The sequence below is a fragment of the Lampetra fluviatilis genome, chromosome 74, assembly GCF_964198595.1.
Source record: "Lampetra fluviatilis chromosome 74, kcLamFluv1.1, whole genome shotgun sequence".
Taxonomy (NCBI): Eukaryota; Metazoa; Chordata; class Hyperoartia; order Petromyzontiformes; family Petromyzontidae; genus Lampetra; species Lampetra fluviatilis.
In genome coordinates, this window is record NC_136348.1 from 1,413,773 (window position 1) to 1,434,520 (window position 20,748).

At 47.6% G+C, this 20,748-nt stretch overlaps 3 protein-coding genes across 3 annotated transcripts in view; 1 reads left to right on the plus strand and 2 right to left on the minus strand.

The window, feature by feature from the left end:
• LOC144953320 (uncharacterized) overlaps positions 1-1,666 on the plus strand; it is a 32,988-nt gene extending 31,322 nt beyond the window's left edge. The window contains exon 9 of the mRNA XM_078883886.1: positions 1,592-1,666. Within this exon, the coding sequence (XP_078740012.1) occupies positions 1,592-1,666 (75 nt within the window). The remainder of the gene's footprint in view (positions 1-1,591) is intronic.
• The window catches only part of LOC144953339 (uncharacterized), a 43,840-nt gene extending 39,372 nt beyond the window's left edge, over positions 1-4,468 (minus strand). Inside the window, exon 1 of the mRNA XM_078883902.1 lies at positions 4,187-4,468. Coding sequence (XP_078740028.1) covers positions 4,187-4,468 — 282 coding nt within the window. The remainder of the gene's footprint in view (positions 1-4,186) is intronic.
• Positions 4,469-17,689: 13,221 nt separating this feature from the next.
• Positions 17,690-20,748, minus strand: part of LOC144953340 (uncharacterized) — a gene marked incomplete at its 5' end in the record, with an annotated part of 276,268 nt that continues 273,209 nt past the window's right edge. The window contains 2 exon segments of the mRNA XM_078883903.1: positions 17,690-17,694; positions 19,676-20,396. Of these exon segments, the coding sequence (XP_078740029.1) occupies positions 17,690-17,694; positions 19,676-20,396 (726 nt within the window).

The window sequence follows — 20,748 nt, forward strand, 5'->3', positions numbered from 1 at the left end:
GTATATAGCTTTTTTTGGTTGGTATTCATCGACTTTCATAACCGATTTCAGGATGTACATTGATGACGCGTTCGTTGGATATATGGCCTTGACTTCAACATAGACGCACAGTGAACAAATGTGGTGAACTATTAAGGAAATCATGGGGAATGATACTTTAACGCTTTGGTATTCCTGGAAGGGAAATGGTTTGCGTTGTACTGGAAATGTGTGAACATAGGACATAATAAATATTCCCTTCGAGTTTTGACGTAAAAATGATTGCAGATGAATAAAAACGTATTTTTAACAAATGTTTGTCCTTTCTTTATTTTATAATGTTCCTTGCAAAAACATGTTAAGCGAGTTTCAGGTAGAGGATCTCCGTCACACAAGTGTGCCCTTAACCGGCAGCATCTTGACTGTCTACCCGATTGACACGTGTTTCTTGAGGGGAAAGGTCCCCGTAGTTAATCGTTTCTCAACGTACCAGTCCCTAATCCCGAAGTGTGCCAGGGATAAACTGTACTCTATAACATGTAAACTGCAACACTATAAACGATAATACTAAACATAAAACGACTATAAACTAGTGTTTTAATTTAGAACGATATAAACGGAGGTAAGATATTATAATCTCATTAGAAGCATTAGATTCACAGTGTGGTCTTATTAGAATTGCACTTTGCTCATATGTATATATGGTCTACGTGCAAGGATCGGATAAAAAAAAAAAAATTACAACACGGTCGTATTACAATCACGATTTTCACTGCTAGATGAAGGTCTCATCTCAATGTCATCGAATAGCAAAAGACGGAATATTATTATATTAATACTTAGAAAAACACCACTGTCACATGACAAATTCTCAAACTGCAACATTCAAGTGACAGAACAAAAAAAGCCTAAAAAAAAGAACAACAATGGACAAATCCAAAAAACAGTCATAACACGCATGTTAGTAGCTGTTAGAAGAAGACAACACCTAGCACCTTCAACTATACACATTGTACAGCCCCAAAAAGCCAACTCGTAAATGTAGCGGTATATGACAGCCTTCGAACTTCTTACTTTCGTTCTCGATTAATTAAGACATTCTTGGCAAGTGCTATCGCTTTCGCTCGTGATTTGCCTCCTAATTATTGGTCTCAGTTTTCGAGAACCAACAAAATAGATGTGATGTCCTCAATTATTCCAAGCTGCACAATTCACGGTTGCAGACTGCTTTGAACAGCCAAATGTTATCACAATAAACAATTCGGACCACAGCAGGACACTCAATCTCGAGCATCTGCGAAGCAACGATATGAGGGCTAAGACCTGCAAGTTTATTCGAGTGTTGACGTTTTTTTAGCAAGATAGTTAAGTTCATTTATGATAAGAATTCGTCGACATGGCAGGTGTCTTGTTCTCCTTAATCAACCAAAATTATGACAAATTATGTCATAAATGAGTGTGAGCTAATTCTTCGGTAGTATTCGCTAAACACCGATGGCACTAACCTACACTAAGTTATGTTTAAACAAAGTAAACTTTAGTCGCTCAAATCTCAACTCAGATAGGATCATCTCAATTGTTTCCATAGACGTGTGGAGTCCCACGAGAGCAGAGTCGGCTGCAAACAGCCGAGAGGCAGTTTGAGCAGAAGCAGAAGTCGCTGCTTTGCCATCGAACGGTTTTGTAGCTGCTGTAGTTGCTTCTGTTACTGTTATATACGCAGCATGTTGGTGTCCCGTGATGGGATAACGCCTTTGATGAAAAACTCTGATGCAACCTACCAGATCGAAGCCATCGATCGACGCCTTTTGATATACTGTTACATTGTAAACTCTCACACTGTGAACGTTAACATTATGAATTCCAACAATATAACTTAAACATTAACATATACATTTGAAGAATATACAAAATACTGTAAACTAGTGTTATAGTAAACTCTAACAGCCAACACTGGTATAAACAGTGACCACGAGTCCATTCATCCCACAGTGACTTGCGCACAAACAACATAACAAAGAGCGGCGTAATCGTATCTAATTCATTTACCCACCCAGCAGTATAACAAAAGCAGTAATTGACCACTTCACAACTCCTCCTCCCCCGCTGCCCTTCCTGGCTCCTCCCCCCTTAACCACTATATAAGGTACAGATATTTTGCTGTGACGGTTTCACCTGAAGACGGAAGCTTGTGTTGCCTCCGAAACGTCGTGATTTTTATTGTTTTATTTTTATTAATTTTAATTTCATTTTTACCAACGTGACTTTACCGAAAAAACTAAGAGTATGAATCCTTGCATGTTGAATTGGGTGTAGACGTTATTTTAGCAACATATTTAAGTACAGTGTTGTGTTTAGAATGCGTCTCGACAGAGAAGGTGACTTGTTGGATCAGAGTTTTTCATCAAAGGCGTTATCCCATCACGGGACATCAACATGCTGCCTATATAACAGTAACAGAAGCAACTACAGCAGCTACGAAACCGTTCGATGGCAAAGCAGCGACTTCTGCTTCTGCTCAAACTGCTGCCCGAATGTTTGTGGCCGGCCCTGCTCTCGTGGGACCCCACACGTTCATGGAAATAATAGAGATGATCCTGCGAGGAACCGGTGCCTGGAGCCTGGTCAAATTCTTCAAAAGAAGCCAGGGACCTGCCTAATCCTTCAAGGCTGCGGTGCGAACCCTTGACGCCCCGAAATGCACAAGATTCTACCATGGGCGAGGGACGGGCGTCGAGAACCAGGTCAAAATGCGCAAGGTTGCGCTTGTAGGCTCCACGCAAAATATCAATAGTGTATATTGCTATTCATTCTACCAGCAGTGGGCAGCTTGATTCTAATACGACCATGGTGCGATTTTAATAATTTTGATGCGATTCTAAATCTGGTACCACCCAGGCCGCATTTACGACTCCCGATGTGCATCTACATTTAACATACATTCTAGCTCAGTGTTATTCGAATACTACCAAAGTGTTATTATAATCGTTTTAATCCGATCATAATCCTGCACCCCCCCGTTCGCATATCCGACCACCGGTTCGCATGTCCAAAGGCCATAGATGCATATTACATGCATACGAGCACAGTTCGCTTGCACGTGCGCTATACATACATATGCGCAGAGTGTGATTTTAATACGATCACGTTGTAATTCTAATACTTGTAATGAGATTATAATACCGTACCTCTGTTTTTGCTGTTATAAATGATTAAACTAGTTTATAGTATTTTAATGTTTCGTGTTATCGTTTATAGTGTTACAGTTCACATGTCTTAGCGTACAGGATTCCCTGTATACTTGATGATTAGGGACCGTAACGTTGTGAATCGATTAATAATGGGGCCCTTTCCCCTCCAGGAACACATGTTAATGGGGAGACAGCCAACATGATGCTTGTTAAGGGCAGATGTGTGACGAAGATCCTCCACCTGAAACTCGCTTTAAACACGTTGTTGATATGAATAAATAAACGGACACACATTTGTTAAAAAAAAAATGTATTGATCTGCAATCATTTTTAAGTCAAAACTCGAACCGAATGTATTATATCCTATGTTCAAACAGTTACAATACAATGCAAACCATATCCGTTCCAGGAATACCAACGCGTTAAAGTATCATTCCCCATTATTTCCTTATTAATTCATCACATTTGTTCACCTGTGCGTCTATGTTGAAGTCAAGGCCATATATCCAACGAACGCATCATCAATGTACATCCTGAAATCGGCTATCTAAAGTCGATTAATACCAATCGAAAAATGCTATTTCTTCGACGAAAAAAACGTTTAAAATGTTGAGTAAAGATGTACCTACAGACGCATTCCAACTTTAGCTCAACAGGAACACTTAACGACTACAATTGAACCCTCTCACAACCAGTGCTCATCACACCACTTCGGCAAGTAATCCGATAACATTACAAACCACCACTGTGCACGTCATTAAACTCTCAAAAAAACTATCAAACTAAAATGGTCAAAATTACACACAAAAGTACTCGATACGGCTTAATAGGTATAACCACATGACGTAATATTTTTTCAGTCACCCCGAGCTCTCTGGTTGACTCTCGAGCCACTCCATTACATCCAGCCATCTCTCGGGATCCAACTGCATGGGATCGAAGGTGGAAACTTCTTCAGGACTCATTGCAGCACCTTGAATTTCAGCTTTTGATTTCAGTTTCCTATCATTGTGGACCTTCTGATGCTTGTTCATGGTTGATGACCGTGCAAATGCCTTCCCACACACAGAGCACGGGAATGGCTTCTCACCAGTGTGTGTTCTCTGATGGTTTTGAAGAGTTGACGAGTGTGAAAATGCCTTCCCACACACAGGGCACAGGAATGGCTTCTCGCCCGTGTGTGTTCTCTGATGCCTGTTCAGTTTTGATGACTCTGCAAATGCCATCCCACACACAGAACAATTGAATGGCTTCTCGCCTCCGTGTACGTGGGGCTGTGGAGAGCGTCTCTGCTCCATGTGAGCGTAGTAACAGCAGCGGTGTTATCGAGTCAAAAGTACGCAATCGGCCTCGATTTAAAGTGTTTAGCGTTGAGTTTTGGATTTTGTTAACTGCTAAAACAAGAACGACACTCGCGTCTAACCGAGACGCAAAAAATTCCCGCTAATTTAACGACGAACACGTTTAAGAGTTTATCCACGAAAATAGACACTTACTAGGAGATTCACGGTATATCGATGTCTGGAACCCGTCTGAAGATGTCGCCACGAACTCTCCCGACGCAAAGTCGCCTCACTGTCGACACAGCAATTGTGCTCGCCAGGCTGCGTTGTCTCGCGGTTGAAGGGCGATCAGCAGAGCGACGAGTCGAGCGTCCAACCTCATCAAGTTCCCTCTGGAAATGGCATCGAGCTCTGCTTCTGAGCCGCCTTATAACTCCCCCCCTAGGATCCAATCATATGTCTTTCAGGACATTTGCATTCGATTGTTAATTTTGGAAGGTACAATCCGCATGTCTATTAACATACCGAATTGTAATGTGCCCATTGTGCTTCATGCATGAATATGTAAGTGCATCTCAGTGTGTAATTGTGCGCTTATTTTGAATAAATGGGATTAAAGTGAATGCAGCACTCCGGAGACAAACAGCGAGGCATGGTTTTGCCAGCCACCACCTCGTTTGCCGCAGCGACTTTAATAGCTGCTCTCAAACAACACTGTCACCAATAGTGGTTTATGGGCTAGGGTGTTAAGCGGACACTCAGTCGTTTTGGGCAAGGCGTATGGGATAATACACACCTCTGTTATCCCATAAACACAATACACAGCAGCGGGAAGGCTGCCTTGTTTGGGAGATGTAGTTTGGGTAAGGCGCTTTGACTGGAGTTCGGCGATGTGACTGGGTGATCACACGGATTCCGAAAAGCAGCTTAGACGATACGATCCACTGCGCTCCATCTCCCCACATAGACAACGACATTCTAGTTTTAAAAAAAATTACATTGATTCGACACATTCAGTGGACAGTGTGAATCTAATACGACTAGCGGGATTCCAATAATTGTAATTCGATTCTAATCCTGCACATCCTACCCCTGGTTCGCATATTCACTTATCATACGTACGACCACAGTGTGAGAGATTAGCATGATGTTAATGTAAGAAATAAGCATGTAACCGTAGAAAAGGAGCAGAGCGGCCTCCTCGACGAGGAAGTGCAACCCAACGGGTGCAATCCAAAGGGCATGAGAGCATGATATATAATATTATATGTTTGAGTTTAACATGTGAGAGTTTACAATGTCTGAGTTGATCAAATGCGCCGATCAAGGGCGTCAATCGGGTGCGATTGATCATAGTTTTTGATCAAAGGCATTATCCCATCACGGAACACCACATCCCTGCGTATATAACAGCAAATATAGCAACTACAGCAGCAACAACGATATCAGCAACGACAACAGCAGCAACATCACATTTCGAGGGCAATGCAGCTACTTCTGATTCTGATTTTTCTGCTGCCCGGCAGGACCCCACACGTCTTTGTAAATGATTGCTATGATCATGTCTGAGCTGAGGTTTGAGCGAATAAAGTTTACTTTGTCTCACCATAACTGTGTGTGGGTTAGTGTCATAGGGGCTAGGGCGAATACTACTCATTAATGAACTCGCACTCCTTTATGACCGACATTGTACTAATTTTGGTTGATCGAGTAGAACCAGGCACGTGCCATGTCCAGGCGAATGATTATAAACAATAGTGTCCTTAAATATAATGATAAAATTAACGTTAACACTGGATTCAACGTGCACCTCTTAACAACTGCCTCGCATTTACGACAAATGATTGCATTTGCACATAACATACATTCAAGCACAGTAAAATGCTAATACAATTGTTATTCTAGGAATTTTAATGCGATTCTTACCCTGCACCTCACACAATTCGCATATCCGATCCCCGGTTCGATTGAACGAACACTTTACATACATATGAGCAAAGTGCGAATATAATACTTCTAATGAGATGTGAATACCGTATCCATAAATTGCCTAAATATGAAAATGCGTCGTTAAACCCGCCACCACCCAACACACCTAATTATTAGGGGTTGTCACGTCCAGCACAATGGTGTGTTTGAGAGCCAAGCCACAACATATACAATCTGAGTACGACGTTTCGCCAGTAATTACAACAATCTTCATTAGTACAGTGTATCCCCGGCATACTTCGGGATTAAGGACTGGTAGGTTGAGAAACGATTAACTACGGGGACCTTTCCCCTCAAGGAACACGTGTTAATCGGGTAGACAGCCAAGATGCTGCCGGTTAAGGGCACACTTGTGTGATAGAGATCCTCCTCCTGAAATAATCTTAACATGTTTTTGCTAGGAACATTATAAAATAAAGAACGGACAAAGATTAGTTAATAATACGTTTTTATTCATCTGCTATCATTTTTACGTCAAAACTCGAATGGAATATTTATTATGTCCTAAGTTCACACATTTCCAGTACAATGCAAACCATTTCCGTTCCAGGAATACCAAAGCGTTAAAGTATCATTCCCCATTATTTCCTTATTAGTTCATCACGTTTGTTCACCTGTGCGTCTATGTTGAAGTCAAGGCCATATATCCAACGAACGCGTCATCAATGTACATCCTGAAATCGACTATCTAAAGTCGATTATTACCACCCAAAAAAAACTTTATACTTGAAAAAAAAACCTTTTAAAATGCTGAGTAAAGATCTAACTACAGACGCATTCCAACTTTAGCTCAACAGGAACACTTAACGACTACAATTGAACCCTCTCACAACCAGTGCTCATCACACCACTTCGGCAAGTAATCCGATAACATTACAAACCACCACTGTGCACGTAATTAAACTCACAAAAACTGTAAAACAAAAATGGTCAAAATTATACACAAAAGTACTCGATACGGCTTAATAGGTATAGCCACATAACATAATATTTTTTCAGTCACTCCGAGCTCTCTGGTTGACTCTCGAGCCACTCCATTACATCAAGCCATCTCTCGGGATCCAACTGCATGGGATCGAAGGTGGAATAATCTTCAGGACTCATTGCAGCACCTTGAATTTCAGCTTTTGATTTCAGTTTCCTATCATTGTGGACCTTCTGATGCCTGTTAATAGTTGACAACTGTGCAAATGTCTTCCCACACACAGGGCACAGGAATGGCTTGTCGCCCGTGTGCGTTTTCTTATGATTTTGAAGAGTTGATGAGTGTGCAAATGCTTTCCCACACACAGGGCACGGGAATGGCTTCTCTCCCGTGTGCGTTTTCTTATGATCTTGAAGAGTTGATGACCGTGCAAATGTCTTCCCACACACAGGGCACAGGAATGGCTTCTCGCCCGTGTGCGTTTTCTTATGATCTTGAAGAGTTGATGACTTTGCAAATGTCTTCCCACACACAGGGCACAGGAATGGCTTCTCGCCCGTGTGTGTTCTCTGGTGTCTCTGAAGATGTGATGGCCATGAAAATGTCTTCCCACACACAGAGCAATTGAATGGCTTCTTGCCTCCGTGTGCGTGGGGCTGTGGAGAGCGTCTCTGCTCCATGTGAGCGTCGTAACAGCAGCGCTGTTATTGAGTCAAAAGTACGCTATCGGCCGCAAGGATGTTTAGCGTTTAGTTTTAGATTTTGTTAACTGCTAAAACAAGAACGACACTCGCGTCTAACCGAGATGCAAAAAAATACCGCTAATTTGACGACGAACACGTTTAAGAGTTTATCCGCGAAAATAGACACTTACTTGGAGATTCACGGTATAAAGATGTCTGGAACCCGTCTGAAGATGTCGCCACGAACTCTCCCGAAGCAAAGTCGCCTAACTGTCGACACAGCAATTGTGCTCGCCAGGCTGCGTTGTCTCGCGGTTGAAGGGCGATCAGCAGAGCGATGAGTCGAGCGTCCAACCTCATCAAGTTCCCTCTCGAAATGGCATTGAGCTCTGCTTCTGAGCTGCCTTATAACTCCCCCCCTAAGATCCAATCCTTTGTCTTTCAGGATATTTGCATTCGATTGTTAATTTTGGAAGGTACAATCCGCAAGTCTATTAACATACCGAAGGGTAATGTGCCCATTGTGCTTCATGCATGAATATGTAAGTGCATCTCAGTGTGTAATTGTGCGCTTATTTTGAATAAATGGAAAAAGTTTGTCCTCGATTTAAAGTGAATGCAGAGAAATTGGCATGTAACTTTAGAAAAGGAAGAGAACGGCCTTCTCGACGAGGGAGTGAAACCCGATGGGTAATATTCGTTTACAGCGTTACAATGGATAGGTTGTAGTTCATAGGTTATAATATTATATTTCACTATGTTAGAACTTAACATGTAAGAGTCTACAATATCAGAGTTGATCAAATGCGACGATCAAGGGCGTCAATTGGTTAAGTTTGATCAGTCTTTGATCAAAGGCGTCATCCCATCACGGAACACCACCTCCCTGCGTATATAACAGCAACAGAAGTGAAGTATTGGAAAATGACGGCAGGAAACTCCTTGACGGGAACACACTTCTTTTATTAAATCTTGACTTGTAACAATACAACGCGTGGCCTCTCTTCTTCACAATGCGCTTCTCTTGACTCTGGATTCTGTGCTGCCGGCTCTCTGTGCCTCGTGTAGACTCCGCGCCTCGGCTACACTCCTCTCTCGCCTCGTGTAGACTCTGCGCCTCTGCTACACTCTCCACTCGCCTCGTGTAGACTTTGCATCTCTCTCTGGCTACACCGTATGCATACTCGGCTCGTGTAGACCTTTCTCTCTCGCTGGCTACACACTATACATTACTCAGCTCGTGTAGACCTTTCTCTCTCGCTGGCTACACACTATACATTACTCAGCCCGTGTAGACCGTTCTCTCTCGCTGGCTACACACTATACATTACTCAGCTCGTGTAGACCTTTCTCTCTCGCTGGCTACACACTATACATTACTCAGCTCGTGTAGACCTTTCTCTCTCGCTGGCTACACACTATACATTACTCTCCTCTACTCTCCATTACTCTCCTCTCCGGGCTCTATCTCTGCACCTTCGTCTTCATTCTTAGATGGTTCCACTTCTGCCCCCTGCTCCTCTGTGCATCACCTTATATACCCCTTCTTCCCGGGAGACGGAGCGGATGCGGACCTCAACGTCGGCACCGCTCCTCAGTTACCCAATCCACACGCGCTATCCCTACGATCCGGTTCCGCTCAGCGCGTGTTTCCACTCCCCGACCAATCACACCGCGCTGCTACCCGATCACTCCCTCTGGGCGCGTCACCGGCACACAGCCAATCAGCAGCACTACCCCCACCCGCGCACTGACGCCTGCTCCTCCCCGTCAGCGCGCGTCACCACACACACACCCGTACATACGCGCTGGCACACGACATATACACCCAGCGCGTATCACCACTACATCACCCCCTCCCACATAGCTCGCAGCCGGCCCGGCTGCTAACAACAACCAACCACGATGATAAAACGACAACCAACAAAAAAAAAACCCCGTAACCCCCCGAGTGTGCCCCGTAACATAACACAACAACAACAACGACAAGAATAACTATGTACAGATTGACAATGAACACGAAAAGTCAACAATAACCCGATACGAGCAAATTCGAAACGAACGCGCCCCACGTCCCTGCGACTACACGCAGTGACGAGGCGCTCCAACTGCCCCGACTCCTCACGAGGCAGGTCATGCAAAGTAGCACGACCTGGCGCGAGTCCGTCTGGCTGGTCCATCATATGGGGCGGGACACTGACGACCGTCCGGCGGTTCCGGTTGCTCCAGACGGCGCGGAACGGGCCTGAAGGGGCCGGCCCCGCCGCGGAGATCCGGCCGCCGGTGATCGGCAGCTGTCAGTTCCGAGACACCTGGGAGCAGATCAGGCGAAAATACGTGTGGATCAGGCAGAGACATTTCCCCCTCTGGGTCGCCGGTCACGTCACACGCCCGGCCATCACGACACACGGGGAGGCCATATGGAGGCGAGAACGGTTTCAGTCGGGAGGGGTGAACGTACCAACGGCGCTTTCCCCACTTTATCTGAACGCACTGGGGCCGTGCAACGCGCACGACCTCCACGGGTCCCCTCCACGGTCTCAACAATTTAGGCGACGTAGCCAAGGGTGCCTGAGGGCAATGCAGCCAGGCCCTGTCACCTGGTTTCCATTCGTGCATGGACACCTTCCGTGCCCGCAACCGTTCATTAGCAATTTGGCGAGCCCGCGAATTAAGCCGTGCGGCCTCCCTCGCCTCTGTCAGCTTATGAATATTAAACTTAATATGTTCTGCCAAATTAGAATTAGTTCGTGGAGCGGACAGGCCAAGTTGCGTTTCTATTGGCGGGTCAGCTTCCCGACCGTACATCAAATAGAATGGGGAAAACCCCGTAGCTGCATGGGGGGCCATTCTATACGCGGCAAGGACTCCCGGGACCTGCAGGTCCCAATCTACATGTGCCTCGCACACCTGCTGGCACAGCATGGAAGTCAAGGTTTTGTGGAGTCTCTCCACCATCCCGTCAGTCTGCGGGTGGTACGGGGAGGTACGCACCTTCTTGGTACCCAACAGATCGCACACCTCTTGCAACAATTTACTCGAAAAATTTTTACCTTGGTCGGTCAGCAGGCGTTCGGGAGCCCCCTTGTCCAGGACATAGCCCTGGACGAAGGCATCCGTCACAGCCGCTGCCGACTGGTTAGCGAGAGGCCACGCCATAGGCCATCGGGTAAAGTATTCGACCCCCACTAACAAATATTTATTCCCTCTCGGCGTGACTGGGAAGGGCCCCAAAATATCGAGTGCAACGAGCTCGTTGGTACGCGAGACCTGAATAGATTGCAGCGGTGGATTAGCTGCCACGGCCGGTGGTTTACGCCTGGCGCACTCAACGCACCCCTTCAGAATATGCACCACATCACTTCCCATTCCCGGCCAGTAATAGTCACGCTGAAGCAGGGCAAGCGTCTTGTTAACTCCCAAGTGCAAGAGGCGTTCGTGTGCCGCCAAGACAACCCTCCCCCTCACAGCGGAAGGCACCACGAGTGCGTTCCGCCGGGACAAACTGTCCCATTTCAATAACACTCCCTGCTCAAGTACATAGGAGCCGGTACGCTCCTGGTCCCCCTCGGGACCCCCAACCTTGCGGCGCAATGCTAGCAGCGAGCTGTCCGCCATCTGGAGGCGGCCCCATTCGCTGAGCGACAGCGAGAGCAGCGAGTCCCGACCCTGAGAGGCAGTGGAATCATCCCTGATCGGTGCGCCCGCTGTCGCAGCCAGTGCCCCCATCTCCCCCGCAAGCGTCGGTTTACAGCGCGCCGATCCCGACAAACACGCGCATTCATCACAAGGCAACAACCGCGACAAGCAATCGGCATTCGTGTGTCGCAACCCCTTACGGTACGTAGTCGTAAACTGATAGTCCTGGAGGACTTCCAACCAACGCGACAACTGGCCCGAGGGCTGGGCGACCCTCAATGAATACTGTAGCGCCGCGTGGTCCGTTCGGACTGTAAAGTGACGACCATAAAGATATGGCCTAAACTGCTGCACAAAAAAAACAATGGCAAGCAGCTCGCGACGGGTGACACAGTAGCGCTGCTCCGCCGGAGACAACACCCTACTACCGTAGGCGACAACTCTTTCGACACCCCCAACGACTTGGGATAGCACCCCCCCAATGCCCGTGTTGCTAGCATCCGTGTCCAGCAAAAAGGGACTGGCAAAATCGGGATAACACAAGGGTGGGGCACCCACCAAGGCGTCCCGGAGGGAGCGAAACGCGGCCTCCTCCTCCGGTCCCCATTTGAACTTCACTCCCTTCGCCGTTAGAGCGTGCAAGGGTTTTGCAATAGTGGCGAAGTGCTCAACGAACCGCCGATAATAAGAAGCAAACCCGATGAAACTACGCACGTCGGAAACGGACGTAGGTGTCGGCCACGAACCGACACAATCCGTCTTCGCGGGATCGGTGGAGATCCCCGAAGAATCGACAATGTGACCCAAGTATCTAACCGACTTCCGAAGGAGGTGACATTTGGCCGGTTTAAATTTCAGCTTAGCCGATCGCATTCGCAAGAACACCCCTCTCAATCGCTGGAGGTGTTCTTCAAACGTTTTACTGAAAACAATGACATCGTCCATATAAATCAAGCATGTATCCCACTGCAAGCCCGACAAAACCAACTCCATAAGTCGCTGAAACGTCGCTGGAGAGGAGTGAAGTCCCCTGGGTAACCGGTTAAACTGGAACAGCCCCCCTGGAGTCCGAAATGCTGTCTTAGGTTTCGACTCTTCGTCGAGCGGCAACTGCCAAAACCCCGATAACAAATCAAGAGTCGAAAAATATTGCGCACCAGACAATGCATCGAGGGACTCATCCATCCTGGGGAGCGGATACGCGTCAGCCACAGAGATCTTATTCAGGCGACGGAAATCAACGCAGAATCGCAGGGACCCGTCCTGCTTCTTAACCAGCACAATAGGCGCTCCCCACGGGCTAGAGGAGGGCGAAATAATATCGGCTTCTAGCATTTCGTTAACAGCCGACTGAACATGTTTCTTCTCCACGGGACTCAGTCGGAAGGGATTTAGCTTGACCGGCGCCGCATCGCCCGTTTCAATGTGGTGGTGCAACAAATCTGTGCACCCAATGTCATACTCATGTTTACTGAACACATCAGAGAATTCTATGAGCAACTCGCGCAGCGCACCCAACTGCGCCGCCGACAAATCGTCCGAGGCGGCGCATAGCGAATGGACCCACTCAAGGTCTTCCCCTGGCTCAACGTTCCGCGCGGGGCTCGAGCCCACCTGCGCAACCAACCCATCATCCACAGGGACCCGCGCCGCGTGAGCCAGCACGGTGCCCTGTGGAATGACAGCTGGCCGCGACCCCGCGTTCAAAACCATCACAAACGGATCCCTGTCAGCCCGCACCAAAGTGTGAGCCACCGATAAATCAAGACCCCCGACAGCCTTGTTAGAAGGACCCAAAAGCATACTTTGTTCCGAAGCCTCCCTCACCCATGGTTTCCGCAACCGGAGGGGAATCAACATCTGTGAACCCGGGGGCACATGCACGGTCTGTGTCGCCACCGCTTGTATCGTAGCGCACGCCGTCCGAATGTCAGTAGGGCTCGTCAAAAATGCAATCCGGCGACCCGATGGCAGTTCAATGCATCGTTGATCGATAAGAATTTTAATGGGCATTTTAGCCAAAAAATCAGTGCCCAAAAGACACGGAACCGCCAAAGAAGACGAAACGAAAACGGGTCCCGACAATTTGATATTTCCAATGCAAATGGACGCCCTAATCTGACCGATAATGCCCAACGATCCCCCATTAGCGGCGTAAAATGGCACATCCACTGGAAGCAGCGGACGACATTGGACTGGGAGAATATCATAAATGAGGTCCGATATAATAGTTGCCGATGCCCCCGTGTCCACTAACACCCTAATCGCGACCCCATCAATAGATCCCGTAACAACGGACGAACCCGCCGAAGCAGCCACAATTCTATGCCCCAATTCCGCCCATTCGATGTCTCCCTGGTCCCGGCCGAACCCCCCTCACCGAACCGAATCCCCGAACCTTAACCGGCCCTCCTCCGCCGCAACGCGGCGTCCCATGTGTGCCGAATAAACAGGCCGAGCGTGTGAGGTGCCGCGACTTGCCGGGGATTGTAGAGATGACTTGGGATCTCGGTCGTCGTCCAGCCGAGCACCCATGGCGCGCTGACGCGGAGCGCGGCACCCGGACGCCACGTGGCCCCGGAGGCCGCAGTTATAGCACGTGACGAGGGTCGGAGTAGATCTTGGATGCTCCGACTTTCGGCCCGATCGCAGAGGCGACCGAGCCCCCGGCCTCCAGTCCCCTGGTCGTCCCGTGGCGAACGCCTCCTCTCGTGGGCTGACGACTTGGGGTTCGGTGACCACCGAACCCGGAGCTGCGACGACAGCAGCGTTGCAACCAACTCCTTGTTTCCGTTGTAGGGCCTCGTGCGCTTGAATACTCGTGGCGACTCTCAAAGAAGAAATATCAATCTCGTCAGCTGTGTTGATAGGGACCCCCAGGTCCTGCGCCAACTTAAGCAGCTGCTCCAAAACCATCGCGTCTTGGCCCTCCTCGTCCATCCGAGGGAACGCAGCATCAGCAAGAGCCAGCAACGCCGCGCGATAGGCCAGCGCGGTCTCCGTGGCCGCTTTCCGTCTTGCGTAGAAATGATGGCGGCACGCCGAGGGAAGTCCGTAGACCCTGGCCAACAAACCCAGCGCATCCTTCAGCGTGGAGCGGTCCGACTTCCGTGCAGACCTGAAGGCCGCGAGCGCGTCGTCGTCCAGCAGGGCAGGCAACGCCCCCAGCGCCGTAGCATCGGACCACGCTGACATCTCTTGATGCGCCAAAAACCTTCGCTGAAATTTGCCCCAGTCTCCGCCTTCCGCCTTGAAGGCTGACAACGTGGGCAGACGCTGCTGAAAAATGAAGTCATCCGCCTCGTGGTTCCTCTCCGCCTCTCCGTCGGTGTGTAAGATGGCGGCTCCAGCGGCAGACGTAAAATGGCGGACCCCCTCGCGCGCTGATGACGTCGATGCGCGCGCTTGGGAACCCACCACCACGTGGCGCTCGCCGTTCCCGCCAAAAGTAGGCCCAGGCGCAATGGCGGGAATCCCACATTCGTTTTGGCGGGAATCTGCGGGGCGACCTTGTAAAATGTCCCCCACCGTCCCCGCTCCTCCCGACGAGCTGATCTCCGCCAAGATGGACGCGGCGGCGAGCAGCAGCTCCGCCAGTCGGGAGTGCGCCTCACGAAGCACGGCCTCGGTCCCCGGTCGCTCGGCCGGCGCCGTCGACGGATCCTGTAGCGTGGGCAAGTCTTCCTCCTCGCCCCCCGCCACCAGCGGCCCCGAGTCGTCCAGGTTTTCCTCGCGGTCAATCCCGTGGGTCCTACGGGTCTTCCTTGTCTCCATGCTTGGAAGCCCGTTTCACTTCTGACGCCAGATGAAGTATTGGAAAATGACGGCAGGAAACTCCTTGACGGGAACACACTTCTTTTATTAAATCTTGACTTGTAACAATACAACGCGTGGCCTCTCTTCTTCACAATGCGCTTCTCTTGACTCTGGATTCTGTGCTGCCGGCTCTCTGTGCCTCGTGTAGACTCCGCGCCTCGGCTACACTCCTCTCTCGCCTCGTGTAGACTCTGCGCCTCTGCTACACTCTCCACTCGCCTCGTGTAGACTTTGCATCTCTCTCTGGCTACACCGTATGCATACTCGGCTCGTGTAGACCTTTCTCTCTCGCTGGCTACACACTATACATTACTCAGCTCGTGTAGACCTTTCTCTCTCGCTGGCTACACACTATACATTACTCAGCCCGTGTAGACCGTTCTCTCTCGCTGGCTACACACTATACATTACTCAGCTCGTGTAGACCTTTCTCTCTCGCTGGCTACACACTATACATTACTCAGCTCGTGTAGACCTTTCTCTCTCGCTGGCTACACACTATACATTACTCTCCTCTACTCTCCATTACTCTCCTCTCCGGGCTCTATCTCTGCACCTTCGTCTTCATTCTTAGATGGTTCCACTTCTGCCCCCTGCTCCTCTGTGCATCACCTTATATACCCCTTCTTCCCGGGAGACGGAGCGGATGCGGACCTCAACGTCGGCACCGCTCCTCAGTTACCCAATCCACACGCGCTATCCCTACGATCCGGTTCCGCTCAGCGCGTGTTTCCACTCCCCGACCAATCACACCGCGCTGCTACCCGATCACTCCCTCTGGGCGCGTCACCGGCACACAGCCAATCAGCAGCACTACCCCCACCCGCGCACTGACGCCTGCTCCTCCCCGTCAGCGCGCGTCACCACACACACACCCGTACATACGCGCTGGCACACGACATATACACCCAGCGCGTATCACCACTACAGAAGCAACTACAGCAGCAACAACAGCAGCGACAACAACAGCAGCAACATCACATTTCGAGGGCGGCGCAGCTACTTCCGATTCTGCTGCCAAGTTGTTTGTAGTCAGGACCTGCTCTCGCAGGACCCCACACTTCTTTGGAAATGATTGCGATGATCATGTCTGAGCTGAGAATTAAGTCACTCAAGATTACTTTGTTTAACCATAACTTTAGGTAGGTTAGTGTCATCGGGGCTCTGTGAATACTACTCATGAATGAAATCACACTCCTGAATAACCGACATTGTACTAATGTTGTACTAATTTTGGTTGATCTAGTAGAACAAGGCACGTGCCATGTCCAGACGAATTCTTATCAACAACAGTGTCCTTAAATATGATGCTAAAATAAATGTTAACGCTGGATTTAACGTGCACCTCTTAACCCCTCCCTCGCATTTACGACTAACGATTTGCATTTGCACGTAACATATATTAAAGTCCATTAAAATGCTAATACGACCATATTGTTATTCTAAAAATTGAATGCGATTCTTGCCCTGTACCCCCCCCCCCACAGTTCACATATCCGACCCCCGGTTCGATTGAACAGATAATTTACATACATATCTGTATGTCCCCCAAGTTGCTCCACCCATGGCGGGGTCAGGTAGAGGTCATAGAGGTGGGTGATGTAAAGACAGTGCATCAACTAAGGGACAAGATAGAGAGAGTTCGAGAAGGGAAGGCGAGACCAAGTGTGGGCGGAGGTTCACGTCGAGAATGAGAGAGGGGGAGGAACGAGGTTTGGGGCTGTTTTGGCTGGTTGCTGTCTCGTCGTCGTCGTTGCTATATCGTGACGCCTGGGGTCTGAAACCGCGTTAAAGGCTAAATAAAATAACCCTCTGCAGTCTGAGTCCGGAGTCATTGCAATTGTAATGATTCATTATTTCACGGGCTAATATTGGGTTTGTGCGATTATTTTACATATTCATACTGAATATTGTTATTTGATTCCATTTAGATGGAACATTCATCCATTAGTGGACAGCTTGATATTAATACCACCAAAGTGTTATTCAAATAATTTTAATCCCATCCTGATCCTGCACCTTCCGTTTCACATATCCCACCCTTGGTTCGCACGTCCATATTACATGCATACATATTACATACAGACATTACATTCATGCATATTACATACATGTTACATACTCACGAGTGTGAAGCTAAGAATTCGAATGAGATTCGAATATCACAATTCAATGTACGGTGTTCTAATCTGTAATACGAGTACACAACATTATAGTTTACTATGACAATAGTTTGTAGTGTTATTTTAAAGCGTTGAAATGTATAGCTCATAGTTTAAAGGTTATATTCTTAGAGTTTATAATGTTAGAGTATGCAATGTGAGTTTACAATTTGAGAGTTTGTGGACGTGCCCTATTCTCGTGGGACCCGACACGGATTTGGAAATAATTCGTATGATCATGTTTGAGCTGGGATGAGCGACTAATGTTTACTTTGATTAATCATAACTGTGTGTAGGTTAGTGCCATCGGGGCTTAGTGAATACTACTCATGAATGAACTCATACTTATTTCGGTAGAAATTTGAAATCGTGTTGGTAGAACAAGTCGCCTGCCTTTTCAAGACGAATTGGTATCTTCAAGTGCGTCCGTAAATATATTGCTATAATGCACAGCATAGGGAAGGCTGCCTTGTTCGGGAGATGTAGTTTGGCTAAGGCGCTGTGGCCGTGTGATGACACGGATTCTGAAACAATGGAGTTAAACACTCGCTGCTTGGCCCCGTCGACAGCAGCGAAGGCTGTCATATACCGCCCCATTTACGAGTTGGCTGTTTGGGGCTGTATAATGTGTTTAGTTGAAGGTGCTAGGTGTTGTTTTCTTCTAACAGCTACTAACGTGCGTGTGTTGTCTGTTTTTAGGATTTGGCCATTGATGTTGTTCTTTTTATTGGGCGTTTTTTTGTTGAGTTCTGTCACTTGAGTGTTGCAGTTTGTTTAAAAATTCGTCACGTGAGCGTGGTGTTTTGATTGTGGGATTTTGTTTTTGTCACAATTTGTGATTCTTATAATAATTGTAACGATTCATAATCTCATGAGTTTATGATTCTGTGCGTGTATTTATACAAATATATTCCGTCTTTTGTTATTCGATTACATATCGCAGTGAAAATCGTGATTGTAATATGACCATGTTGTAATTGTAATAATTGTATCCGATCCTTGCATGTACACTATACATACATATTAGCGATTCTTATACGACCACACTGTGATTCTAATGCTTCTAATGATATTAAAATACCTACTAATACACTAGTTTATAATCGTTTAATGTTTAGTGTTATCGTTTATAGTATTAGTTTACATGTTATAGAGTACAGTTTATCCCCGACATAAGTAGGGATTAGGGACTGGTACGTTGATGAAGGATTAACTACGGGGACCTTTCCCCTCAAGGAACACGTGTTAATCGGGTAGACAGCCAAGATGCTGCCGGTTAAGGGCACACTTGTGTGACGGAGATCCTCCTCCTGAAAATCTCTTAACATGTTTTTTCTAGGAACATTATGAAATAAAGACCGTACAAACATTTGTTAAAAATACGTTTTTATTCATCTACAATCATTTTTACGTCAAAACTCGAAGGGAATATTTATTATGTCCTATGTTCACACATTTCCGTTCCAGGAATACCAAAGCGTTAAAATATAATTCCCCATGATTTCCTTATTAGTTAACCACATTTGTTCACTCTGCGTCTATGTTGAAGTCAAGGCCATATATCCAACGAACGCGCCATCAATGTACATTCTGAAAACCGGCTATCTAAAGCCGATTAATACCTATCAAAAAAAGCTAAAATGTTGAGTAAAGATGTACCTACAGACGCATTCCAACTTTAGCTCAACAGGAACACTTAACGACTACAATTGAACCCTCTCACAACCAGTGCTCTTCACACCACTTCGGCAAGTAATCCGATAACATTACAAACCACCACTGTGCACGTCACTAAACTCTCCCAAAAACTGTAGAACTAAAATGGTCAAAATTATAACCAAAAAGTACTCTATACCGATTAAAAGGTATAACCACGTGACATAATATGTTTTCAGTCACCCCGAGCTCTCTGGTTGACTCTCGAGCCACTCCATTACATCCAGCCATCTCTCGGGATCCAACTGCATGGGATCGAAGGTGGAAACTTCTTCAGGACTCATTGCAGCACCTTGAATTTCAACTTTTGATTTCAGTTTCCTATCATTGTGAACCTTCTGATGCCTGTTCATGGTTGATGACCGTGCAAATGCCTTCCCACACACAGGGCACAGGAATGGCGTCTCGCCCGTGTGTGTTCTCTGAGGGTTCTGAAGAGTTGACGAGTGTGCAAATGTCTTACCATACACAGGGCACAGGAATGACTTCTCGCCCGTATGTGTTTTCTGATGGCGTTGGCAGTTTGCTGAAAGTGAAAATGCCTTCCCACACACAGAACACAGGAACGGCTTCTCGCCCGTGTGTGTTCTCTGATGAGTTTGAAGAGTTGATGCCCGTGTAAAGGCCTGCCCACACACAGAGCTCAGGAATGGCTTCTCGCCCGTGTGTGTTCTCTGATGAGTTTGAAGAGTTGATGCCCGTGTAAAGGCCTGCCCACACACAGAGCACAGGAATGGCTTCTCGCCCGTGTGTGTTCTCTGATGACTCTGAAGATGTGATGAGTGTGCAAATGCCTTCCCACACACAGAGCACGGGAATGGCTTCTCGCCCGTGTGTGTTCTCTGATGACTCTGAAGATGTGATGAGTGTGCAAATGCCTTCCCACACACAGAGCACAGGAATGGCTTCTCGCCCGTGTGTGTTCTCTGGTGTCTCTGAAGATTTGATTGCCGTGAAAATGCCTTACCGCACACAGAGCAATTGAATGGCTTCTTGCCTCCGTGTGCGTGGGGCTGTGGAGAGCGTCTCTGCTCCATGTGAGCGTCGTAACAGCAGCGGTGTTATTGAGTCAAAAGTACGCTATCGGCCGCAAGGATGTTTAGCGTTTAGTTTTAGATTTTGTTAACTGCTAAAACAAGAACGACACTCGCGTCTAACCGAGATGCAAAAAATACCGCTAATTTGACGACGAACACGTTTAAGAGTTTATCCGCGAAAATAGACACTTACTTGGAGATTCACGGTATATCGATGTCTGGAACCCGTCTGAAGATGTCGCCACGAACTCTCCCGACGCAAAGTCGCCTAACTGTCGACACAGCAATTGTGCTCGCCAGGCTGCGTTGTCTCGCGAGGTCTGGATTT